We start from the raw sequence: 12889 nt of genomic DNA, 5'->3' as shown, positions 1-12889 counted from the left end.
GTAAACCCCTAGCACATGTTCAGATGCTTTCACAGATCAGAATAAGAGTGATCCTTTATTCTACCCTCAGTATTTATACCAATCTTATTCATGCTTCTGGCATGTGGAATATGTAAAGCAGTGCTTATGGCAAATGTGGAAGGACTCAATGGACCACAGTATGGGAATTTAAGCTTGTAAAATTAATCTTTTTTGGAACAGCAAAATAAAGAAGCACAGAGGATTTGGTCTCTAGTGTTCCTAGGTACAAAAGACAGAGCAAATCACATTCCAAAAACTTAATCAAATGCTCTAAAATCCACAAATGACACTGAGGATTTGCTATCGAGTGTTCACAATACTATGATTTACTAGACCAGTTTACATCATTAATTCAATGATCAAGGAATGAAGAAGGAAGTAAACTGGAAGCATTTGTTCAATGTATGTTTTCATGGATACCTAAATTTAGAAGGACAGGGCAAATGACACTTCTTATATTCTGAATGGCATCTCATGTATTGGTTTGCTATGCTGTTTAACCCATACAGCACTTGCATTTTCTGGGGAATCAAGAGTATATCCTATTGATCTACCAATACACTGTTTAGTCAGTTGCACTGTGGCTATGAAACACAAAAATTACTAGTGTATAAATAGTTGCACATTTTTTAATTAGCAGATGGCTATGTTATAAACATGTAACATTTCAAATGTGGAAACGTGCCTAGGTATGCACATGTGCTTTATTGTGCACTGAAAGGCTGACTGAAGCCAGCTAGCATCACCAGCACTGTACTGTACAGTCATCAGCTGGAATCTAAACGGACACTACTGTTATCTAGTGTTATCTAGTGTGTTATCACTTGTAAAAGTGATAGTTTAACAAAAGTCTTCATGAAGAGACTATGAATAGAGAGAATATGAACCTTTTCTTTTGAGAGCTTTCTGGCAGAAGACTTACCACTGTATTGCAATAACAGCGTAGAAGATACTGTACAAGAATATTCACACACTAATCATCCTTTAGGTATTCCTGAGGATACCAAGCAGATAGTTGTTAAGCTTGAGTATAGCAGAAGTGATCAGCTTTTGAGCTACCATTCCCAACAGCTAAAATATACTTTTTGGATAGGTTCTCCACTTACAAATTTTCTTAATGTTGCCATAATTCCTCTAGAAGTACTATATATTTTATTCAGTCTCCCTATCAATCTTTAAATACAACAAAAATTAGCAACTTTCTTGAAACTCCCTTCAGTTTTGCTTTTTGCTTCAGTTTTTTTAAGACACAGAGATAAAAAGGCAATACATAGATGTTTACAGGCAGACCATATCTCAAGGGATCATTAGCTCTTTCTTTGCTCAAACCTTTCAGTGTGGACCATTAGATTGGCTGGAAAAGATGCTCTTAAATAAGTATAGAAAGCTACAGAAGCTGCCTGACATCCTTCATTATGGAAATGCCACAGTAAAGGTGCAACAGTGGCAAAGAATAGGTAGGACATCTTACTGGCAAAAAAATTCAAGAAGGCATGACTGAGAAAGTTGAGCACATGGGCATGACTATATCCTCCCACAAGGATTTGAAGTCTCATGAAAAGAGAAGAATTTAGGCTTTCCTTAAAGCAAACTTACAATAGATGTAAGAGAGAACAACCTGCAACTTGAAAACTTGGAATGGATACAGTTTGACTCAGGCAGTGCGGCCTTGCAGCCAACATGACTTTTCCTCAAACACATATTTTCATGCAATTTCCTGATTATATCTTCAAAGAAGTAGGTAGAACATTTTTAGCTCATGCCATTGACAGTTTTTTTTTTCTTTATAAATCTTATAAAGATAATACATCAATAGTATACACTCTTTGTATGTTGGAAATACAGGGGAGTTTTCCAGCTGTCTTGGAGTCAAATAGAAGCTTTTCAACTCAGGTCACTGAAAAAAAAATGAGTAGTGTGTCTACTTCTGGGCTCCCCAGTATAAGAAAAACAGTGACAAACTGGAATGAATTCAGCCAAGGTTCATCAAAACAATTTGGGTTCTAAAGCACACAACATGTGAGAAGAATCTGAGGGAATTCAGCTTGTTTAGCTGAAAGAGGAGAAGGCTAAGGAGGGATCTAATTGCTATCTTCAGCCACTTAAGTAGCAGGTAGAGAGAAGACAGAGTCAGACTCATCCCAAAAATGCTCAGAAAAACCACAAGAGGTAATGAATGTAGGCTGGACCAAGGGAAATTAATATTCGACAGAAAGACCAGAAGTTCTGACTGTGAGGATGATCATGCACTGGAGCAGGCTGCCCAGAGAGGCTGCTGAATCTCCAGCCAGGGAAACACTCCACAGTCACTCAGACGAGTTGCGCTGAGCAACCTGCTATGTCAAAAGTGAATCTAACTGGAAGCTGGCCCTGCTTTAAGGAGGGAGGTCAACCTCCAAAGATCCATTCCAAATTCAGCTACTGTGTGATGCTATGAAAACATTTGAAACACATATAGCTACTGTTCTTCATGGCTAGCCAAGAACCTAACCACTCAAAGGACATTCCAATACACACAAGTAGTGTAGCAGGCACTGGTAGTTGACAGATCATGTATAGTTTTATATATAGCTTTTTTTTTTTTTTTTTAAATCTAGTGGTTGCAGGACATACAGATTCTGCACTGGGACTGAGGATTTTCCATTCTCCTATTATATATACAGAATATCAAAAATACAAACAAACTAAATCTCTCCCACTTTCATCTCACAAATCATGACCCTTTTTTATTATTACTTTTACAGCAGAACAACACTTTTGACACAGTGAACTTCTGAGTGGAATATTCTGCTATAAGCCTCTGATAAAGGCAAGAAATACAGTACAGTCTGTTAAAACAAACTTAAACACTAAAAAAAAAAACAAAAAAACCAACCAAAAATCCAACCCCAATGTTTTTCACTCTGTCTTTTCTCTGAACTTACTCCAGGTGAGCATTACAGAAAAGCTCTACTGCAGCTTTCTCATTCCGGCTCGTTTAGTCAATGTATTTTACTGTCCCACTTTTTTGACCCTTGGGATCACCTCTTATTCTGTTCACTGTTCATTTGCTTCATAATTTTAGGAAAGGTTGGTTGTTTGCTGCAACACAGCTGGCAAATAAGGTTAAGAACTGGGATTTTCTAACAGAGCACTCTGAAAGCAGCCAGGCTATCTACAGCTTTGTGAGCATCCTTAAGTATGCAAAAAACAAACAAACACTGATTAAAATTCTGGGAAAACACCCCAGTGTTCGAATCTCATGTAATACTCTGGTAAGGGATTCACTGGTGCTTATCTTGGATTCCCAGAAACAGTAGCAGGCTGTTGTTTCCCTGACTATTCAACTGCAGTGCTTAAAATGGCATGAGAAAGAAGATACTAATGACATTCAAAACACATTTACACAAAACCTAAATACTGTAGCACTATGTCTGTCTGGGCTTTCTATCCTCAGACAGGCAGGACCGTACCTTTTGGTAGTAGTGTTTGTTCCATTACTATCCGCAAGCCATTTTGTCCTGAGATAGGTGGACAAATATTTTTTTTTTCTTCTTAATGAGAGAAGGGGTTAAAGAAACTTTAATAGATATGGCATTTATTGATTATTGCTGTGCATGCTAATACATACGATGCTTTATGCTTTATGCTTTACTAACTATCCGAGGGGGGGGAAAGTCTTGCATTCCTCACAAGGACAGTTCCTGATAAGAACCGAGGGGCCTTGCTTTGTGCTTTGAACTCTTTATCTGAAGTGAGAAGTCCTGCACCTCCTCACATGGACAGTTCCTGATAAGAACTAAGGGGCCTCCTTCAAGAACCAGCTAAAACCAACCAAATGACTCCTTGGAACTAATTTTAATACGAAGCGGGGATAGCTCATGCATACGTATAGGCGTGTTTTTTTGAAACTTCAAGTATATGTAACACTGGGTTGTATAAATTCAAAGTGAGTTGCCGCGTCAGGTGCGCACGGTTTTGGCGGGACTACCCCCCGTGCTGCCCGGCGCTGAATAAACATACCTACTTTACAATCTTACAGATTGTGGAGTCTGTTTTCCGCACGTCATTAAGGTTAAAATCATCAGACATTTGCTTTTCTATCCTTTTCTACTGCCCTTATGACACATTTTGCTTATCACATCTCAGCTGTCTATCAGGATATTAGGGATTTTTACCAGTAAATAATACAGTTTCTATAAAACAAATTTCTAACATTCAGAACTGTGTGGCGACTTTCTCAACACAGACTTAGAAAAAGTTTTCAGCATCTGTGAAGACTAAAACAATCTCTAGGAGATAACAACAGAGAAAATCTTATACTAGTGCCCAATGTTTTTCCTTCCACAGATTCAACTTTCTGGAGGAAGAAAAAGAAGAGAGGAGAATGTTGTTAGAGCATATAACTAATTCCACCATTACTGACAGCCCAAGCTGCAGGCTGTCACATTGATGATGATGCAGCAGCTTTACAGCCACTGCAGAAACAATCTTGAAGATGTAGAGCAACACATTCTGCAACACAAGCACCATTCCTCTGTCTGTGTTTGCTGAGTGGTAACACAAGCAGCCTACTTCCAGTGTCACAGCGCATATATTCCAACTACTTGTGCAATGCAAAGTCTCAGGCACAGACCACACCCATCCATATACAAGCTACAGCTTTCATCAAAAGGCTATGTGTCTATCTGTTAAATCAGATCTGCTAAGGTATATCTGAGGTGTTAAAATCTGAAATGCCTAAGTTACGCATTCAGGTCTCTAGTTAAGTTCCTCGGTAGAAGCCATTAGCCACTGAGAGCAAAGACCACTCTGGACTCTCGTAGGCATGGCAACAGCGGTAGCTGCAGGTAGTCATCAATTTGAAAGAAGAAATCATCAGTGTGTGCCCAGCTATGAACTCAGATGACTAACTTGGGCATTTCAAATTAAAACAATTTTGTCAAAGACATTTTTGCTTGCTGTGCGCTAGCAAAGGAGAGAGTTCGTCTGAGTAGCTGGAAAAGTTTACACATCCCCTGCATTAACCATAAAGCTCTCTTCTTCTGTTACTACTTAAGAGCTTAGGAATCAGAGCTCTAGCACTCCATAAAAGCTGGTAAGCATATGGTCACTGAAGTAGGAATATCCTCGGAATTAATTAGTCCAGAAAGCTGATAACTTATAATGACCATATTTCCTGAGACAAAGTGGACTGGATAATTTTAGAAGAGTCAGATGCAAAAAAAAAAAAAAAAAGTCTGCTGCTAACCATAAGGATGGATTTACTGGGACATAAGTGCTCTGTGGAAAACACAAATTTTACACGTTTGGAAAAAAAAAAAAAAAGAAGAAGATGCTGAGAACAGTGTGGCATGTTTATGTAGACCTAATCAGAGTGATTAAATAAAATTAACTTTGCAGAGAAGGAAGTTTCCTACAAATATGGATGGAACTTCAATTTGAATAAAGAAGAATTAAGTGCAGTAACTATAGATCTATTGTTTCACTCAGTTAACTTTTTTCCTTCTGTAATCTTCTTTTTCTTTTGTTATTGTTCACATGATGGTTCCAAGATGACATCTTTTAATTAGGTCAAAATTCAAGAACCTGCTATAAAAAATCCTAGTAATACATGGATTATATATAGCAAATTACTTCACTTTAAAAAGTTAGTTGAAAGTATTATTACAACATAATAGAAAGTATCTCAAGAGTGTGTATGAGCAGTTACACTTGTGAAACATGCTATTTGTTAACAAGGTTAACAGGTAAAAGTCAAAAGGCAAGCACATGTAGTTACTATGTACTTCACCCATACAAAGCTAAAAAGCTACCATGAATCTATGTTGTTTTCTCAGTGCTATAATGCATAAAGTTCATTCCACAGTTGGCGCAGGGCAGGTGGGGCAGGAATCAAATCAGCCACAGGAAAGACATAAGCAGACAAAACTCGTTGGTTGATGCTGGAAAGATACGGAGCCTAGCAATTTATTTTGACATAGAAGGAAGATCATTTGCTTCATGCGACAAAGCTATGCTGACTAACAGTAGAGGAAGACATCATACTCTAAGTCAAAAAGTACTGCCTTTTCAAGTAGCAGAGCAATAGAAAATTTGTTTATCTTCCTGTTACTCCTTGGTGACAGGACTGCAACATAGGAAGTTTAAAAACAGATCCATTTATGCTAGATAAAACAACAACATATGAAACTGATGCAACAGCCTTTGCCACTTTTCTCACAGCTGATGTGATGCAAATTAGAACAAATCTCAGGTTGATTAATTTCTGCCTATTTGATCATGAGTCAAGTAAATTAACTGATCAGCCTTTTGAGCTGTGAATTCCATCTGCAGTTCACAACAAATTATGCCACAGGTGTGTACTGTAGATAATTGCTCTAAGTATTTCTGACATTTGCAAGAATTTTTACATTTTAAATACTATTTTCCAAAGGATGCTCCAGAGCTGTGTTTGCTTACTGAGAGGATTCTTTCAATTGAGTTTTCTTGAAACTCATAAGACTGACAAAAATGCTCTCCTCTTCCTCAACTATTGCTTTAGCTTCTCTTTTCAAATGGACTGCTGGTACTTTAGTTTGGCTATAATTATTATTTTTTGGACAAAAATAAAACTCAAATTTTAGCAGGATACTTTGAAATATTTACAACATGATTCAACAGAGCAAACCAGGCAGTAGACAGAGCGCCATACCTCTAACCAGTATCTGCTTCCCTCCAGCTGGATAACTAACCAACGATTCAGAAAAAAAAACAAACAACCAAACCAAACCAAAACAAAACCAAAACAAAACATGAGACTCTTTCACCTGGGATTTTCAGGATGCTGATACCATTACTGAGAGACTTCAGATAGTGGAGCAGGGCTGCCCAAGCTACAGAAAGGATTTTTTGAGACTGCCTGGTATGGCTTTCTATGTACATGGCAAGGTAGGAAAGAGAAACGTCAGTCTTTTCAGAGAAACAGCTAGCTTCCAAAAGGCAAACAGATGTGGTACTCACTTTCATGGACTTCTCATGAATGTGTGCTGTTTAAACAGTAGATGCAGACACCACATGATTTACATTGCCACAAATAAAAGATAACTAATATCTTTGAATACACAGTTAGTTGGTGAACAACTCACTAGTGTGTTACCAGAAATTTTGCAGATGGTAATTAGCAACCCATTGGAAGCTAATTATTGATTATATTTGAGGTATGTTGTAAAATCCACAGGATATTTATGAATATATAGGAATCACTTATAACTTGTATCTGTAGTGCTTCCCTATGATTTTTCTAATTTTTATGACCTGCTTTCCTGGACACAGCTCTATTGCTTCCTGTTAATGGTCTATATAGCATTATTTGTCTTTGCCTTAGCTCTGGAGCCAGCAAAGTTACTCAGTGAAGCAGATTACCTTAAGCTGGCAATATGTAACAGTGATAGTAGGCTTTAAATGCAAAAACTAACACATTCTGAGAAATCTTTCCTCTCACAAAAACTTTTATCACTTCTCACCACTGCTTGGCTATCTGTAAATGTACAGAATTTCACATCATCTGTGCTTCGCTGTTTTCTCAGCTGGTGAAACTAATGAGTCTTTTCAAAACTAGAGAGGTGACAGAGTGAATTGCTGCAACAAATACAAAGAAACAGGCAAGTGTAAAACCACATGGTTATCACTGAGGCTGTGGCCAAACTTTACAACATGTTATACTTCAGGAATTGTACTTTCTAGAGCAACCACAGAAGTGAAGTAGACAGTCCAGTTAAGATTGCTACCTCTGCTATGCTTTTGGGATCCAGCTATGCCAGCTCTCAAACTAGTACTTTGACTAATGTCAGTGCTTACAATGAAGGAACAAAGAAAGAGTTCTGATGAAAGCCAGATCCATTCTATTAAAAAACCTGTAAATTAAATTTTAAACATACCGTTTGAAAGTCAGAACAGGATTAGTCAGGTAGATATCAAGGAATCATTAATGGAAAAAGTTATTTAGCTGGGTCTAAGCAGAGTCACAAAGTTCTTGTAAGGGCTGTGAGATTAAGAGATCCGGCCTACATTTTTTTTTTTTTTTTTTTCAAAAATAACATCCATCTACAGTAATACTTACAATACTTCAGCAAGTTAGGACATTTTGAAACTAAAAGAATGTCCATGTGTCTAAAGCATAGAGTAAGGATCTAGTGAATATTTAATATATTAGAAAGAGATCTGTTTTTCTATTTGGATCAGATCTGTTTTAAAAGCCCAAGACATTTGTGTATGTGGTCAGACTTGTGGCTAGTTATATTAATCAAAGTTTTCAAATCTTTTCTCATTGCAATATTTTGGTCACATTACTGTAAGTTTTAGTATCAATATAAAATATCATGAAGACTCAATTACATTTTACTTAAAAGAAATGTGCCAGCTTTTTCAGAACTAGAAACTTTAAAAGCATATTTGCATAAATTTTTAACTATAAGTTAAAAAGAAAGTTTAATTTAATAAAAAAAAATTCTCTGTGCCTTTGGAAATCAGATTAATTATTTATGTCTGTGTAGAAGCCGAATGTTATCCAGTCAAACATTCATAATCATTGCTTAATAATAATAATAATAATAATAATAATAGGCTAACATAATCTCTACCAAAATAAAAACCGTAGCAAAACAAAAATAAAAGTATTCCCTCAGTGGCCCCTTAGAAGTGCTCTCACACATATTAGCTTATACACCAAACTAGCAATCAGATCAGACTACAAAATTATACTTGTCAGCTGATTCAATAAAAGATTTAAAAATTTGGAATACTTCATAATTTGTTCAAATTTACAATGTGATTGGTACATGAATGTAATGTCTTATACTGTTATTCTCAGCCTTGGGGCGAAAGAAAGATCTTCCTGTGAGACCAAATATGGAAGAATGTGGGGCATGTGTCTTCTAAATAAATAAATAAAACCTAAGTGGGCCTATTTACCTTTCAAATTCCACAGATTCTTGGCCATCTGTTGCTCATAATATTGGCTGTCATTCCTCTTTGCACCTTACCTCTTGAAGTCAGTCCATATTAATGTCAGAAATGATGCATACAGAATAAAAATTGTTTCTGCATTTCAGCTACTGAGGATCCAGAGGAAGGAACACAATATTAAACCAGCAGATACCTGAATTCACCTAAAGAAACTCCAGTGGAGAAGCCAGTCAATACCAGTAAAATTCAGGAAGTGTTTCTTTTTGCCAGTTTGGCTGACACGCCATTGATCCGTGCCAGAGAGCAAATCTCGTTAGCCAAGCTGTACTGCAGCATCTGCCACTTCATCAGTGACACCCATCTTACCCATGGGTAATATGGCATTTTGTTAATGTACCTGATGACAAACCTATCAGTCATTACTCAGCAGTCACCAGTAGTTTCTCAGCAATCTTGTAAAGACAAAGAAGTGTGTGCTCACACAGTAGTAGGGTCTCATCCTTGCACATTAAACATGCATTGATCTGGTTTACTTCAATATGTGAATGTCAGGCTTCTGTTCCTCAACCACTGGTTTATGCAGCAGAGTTGACACAACACAGTTTCTGTATGTAATAGCCATATTTATCCCCTTTTCTTTCTACTTGTCTCTATGCACTAACCTATCTACAATTTCCTGAAATTCAGTTATTTCCCCTCTCAATATGAAATGAAACCTGATACATAATAGCATAGGAAATGAAATTATACATAATGCTGTAGGAGTTAAAATGGCAGAAAACAAAGACAAACAAATCTAGCAGCAATAAGCAACACATCTACCTTAATGAAATCCTCCCTTATGTTTTCTTTTTTATTGGGATTGATTAATTTAGAAACTAAATCTGGTTTCAAGAAAGCCACCACAAAAATCTCTCACTGACTGCCAAAATAGAATCTAGCCCACTGATTTTCCTGTTTTCTTTCATACTTCCCAAAAATGAATCTAATAATATATACCACCAGAAGAACAAAACATGAGGTTGCATGATTTTCACAGCTGATGAGAACACTTCATCTCTCTAATAAGAAGATGGTTTAGAGGAAGTGTATAAAAAGACCCTTGCAGCAGTCTTTCTGGGATAAAACAACAGGAGTTTTCACTCTCAGAATCAAATTCCCCTGGTGACCGGATTCCCAGCATTTCCATAAAAGCTCCTTGAGCCATCAAATTCAGATCAAGAAACTAACTGCAGGCATGGAATTCAAGATGATCTGTTTTCCCTTGGTTACATTTTTGTCAAACACCCATTGGCTAACACTCTCAAGCAGGGAGCTTTGACCCACTTTAAAATCTCATCTGTGTTGGTCTCATACTTACTTTCAGAACTGGATATTATAACTTTCCCTCTAAAGGTCAAATCCCTGAATCCCAAAACAAATTTGGGCAGAGTGTCAGCAGATAAGGGTGCAAAAGTCTGTAGCCCGAGTTGTCTGGCTGACATAAAGAGCAATAAAGTTCCTCTTGGCCTGTAAACATGTTATGGCAGATAACTTCTAAGATAAGCCTCACTTGATGTGGAAAGGGTTGGAAGAAACTGAATGTGTTTAAATCATTATTATGGACTTTCAAGACTTCTACTGAAGTTACAAAACATTTTGTAGGACAACAAAAGGCTGCCCTAAACTCAGTAATTAGTTGAGGAAGAAATGTGTGACTACAAATGAACCTATTGGAAAACCACTGTCAACACCTTCACTGCATGCTGAGACTCAAGATATTATCATCGCATTGTTGGGTCTCTGTTCTCCTTACCCTGAAATTGTGGTTAGGATGAGGAGTCACATCCATCTCCATCAGGAGTGGCTAAATCCTGAGCAACACTTAAGAAATGAAGTTCCTGTTCAGATGAGCTAAAATCTTCTCTTACCTTATTCTTTCCACACTTTCCATTTTCTGTTCTCCACCAAAAAGAAGAAAAGAGCAGAAACATTATTGTCCCTCAACAGCACTGCTGACTTACTCCTCTTTCCCCAGTACATCTCCAGGGGTCTGACAAAAGGAAGAAGCTGAAGGGCGAGGGGAGCTTAAGAAAATTTTGAGGGAAGGGCAGCTAAGAAAGGGGTGACCAAAATCATTGTGGGAGTCTGAGGTAGCAGAGCAAGCAAGGAAAACATTGTATTTGTCATGAGTAGCTGAACATAGCAGGGGAAAAAAACATGCATGTTTTGGACATAGAATATATTATTTGTTGCAATTATCTTAGAATTATGCTTCAGCATAAATACCTAACCTGTGGTACAGTGGTACATACATATGAAAGCAGGATTGGTGACTGCAGCCTCTTCCTCTGACCTGAATAAAAGGGCTTGTGTTGTACAGCTTGGCAACACGGCAGCTTTTCCGTACTTCCAGGGGATTTTAGTTCAATCACTGCTGAACTCATTTCACTAACTTTTCTGCTGTGAGCACGACATGTCTGTAAATACTTCTTTTTCTGTGTCTATTCATTGAGAAATCCTCCAGGCCCAATAAAGAAGCCACCAGTATCAGAAGTGGTTGTAGAAAGGGTTAGGAAAGCATGAGGAAAATGGCCTGGGAATATGGGAATGAAAGAGTAAAGAAAACTAGAAGAAAAATAACTAAGCGGTAAGCATCAATATTCTGAAACATCCTTTTGAAGGGAGGAGGAAGGGAAGAGTGAATTAAGTTTTTGGAGTAACATAACATTTAACTTCTGATGAAATTATTACAGAATCTGAATAAAACAACAGTTTTATTTTTGGTAAAGGGAAAAATGTTTTATTTTTAAACTTCAGAAGTAAATATATTATCTTCTCTATGTAATGTTCAAGGTTAGCTTTTTTAGCATTCCTGCCTCAGTCAAAATCAAAAGATCTAATTTCAAGTGTGTTTGAAGAGCTTTTAGAAATAAGAAATACCAGCATTGCCTCTGCTTTCAGAATATCACAGAACAGTTGTCAAAGTACAAAAACATTTTATGGAATAAGGTAGAATTTGTGGAGCTTACCTTCCTACGATGGGATGGCACAATAAAATATGTTTCAATATTATGCTTCTTCAAGAAACTATTCCTTTCATGACCATATCCTGGTTCTACCTCATAGTCCCCATTTAGGCACTCTAAGGTGGTCTTTGTAATGTGAACTTTCCTGGAGAGAAAAATTGGACACTGTTATTTAAAGTAAAGATACACTATGAACTAGCTGCTACTGAAATACACTCCTGTGCAGAAGATCATAAAGAGATTAAATTATGTGCAGAACTCAATTTTTTATGTAAAATATTTGTTTTGTCTTTTCAGACAAATACAACATAAGAAATACCTCTATTACATGCATTTTCTAAACTTGAGCAGAATGAACAGAAAGATAACTGTTGACTGCCCAAACACTTGCATATTTGTTGGCTTGTAGAAAGTGAAAGTCTGCACATCATCTTCCACATTGTGTGGCTTTCTTAAGTGCTTACCTCACTGCCTGCTTGGAAAAATATCCTGCTGTTTGAAACTCATGACTTCACACTCTGAATCTCTCCCATGCATAAAGAAGAAACTTCTTTTTCTGTTCTTCTTCACCTCTCTGACTTGATTCATTTACTCACTCTGTTTTGTAGGTAGATTTCTAATTCACTTTATTTTGGCAGCATAGCCCTGTTTGACACTAATCGTGAGTTTTCTTATCCTGAAAACTGTCATCACACTTTCTCTCAAAAGATTCCTTATAGTTGAAATGTCTCCAAAGAAGATATCTGAAAAGCTATTACTGCTTTCCTCTATTAAACGTATGTTCAGATTTATTTTTTTGTCTGGAAAGCCTTAAGGTAAGGAACATACAAAATACACTCCCAAAATTGTCTACGGGATACATAGGTAACAAACAATAATTCACTCATCTTAACCACAAAAATTAAGAGGTTCCATTGTCCTCCTGTTCAGCAAAT

The 12889-nt window shown here is 37.1% G+C and overlaps 1 protein-coding gene across 1 annotated transcript in view; it reads right to left on the bottom strand.

The window, feature by feature from the left end:
* Positions 1-12889, bottom strand: part of ADCY1 (adenylate cyclase 1) — a 187669-nt gene that overhangs the window by 36400 nt on the left and 138380 nt on the right. Inside the window, exon 7 of the mRNA XM_086741474.1 lies at positions 11958-12099. Within this exon, the coding sequence (XP_086597600.1) occupies positions 11958-12099 (142 nt within the window). The remainder of the gene's footprint in view (positions 1-11957; positions 12100-12889) is intronic.

This window comes from Chlamydotis macqueenii, chromosome 2, assembly GCF_036417535.1.
Source record: "Chlamydotis macqueenii isolate bChlMac1 chromosome 2, bChlMac1.mat, whole genome shotgun sequence".
Classification (NCBI taxonomy): domain Eukaryota; kingdom Metazoa; phylum Chordata; class Aves; order Otidiformes; family Otididae; genus Chlamydotis; species Chlamydotis macqueenii.
Note: the sequence above shows the minus strand (reverse complement) of the source record. Positions and strands in the feature narration are given on the sequence as shown.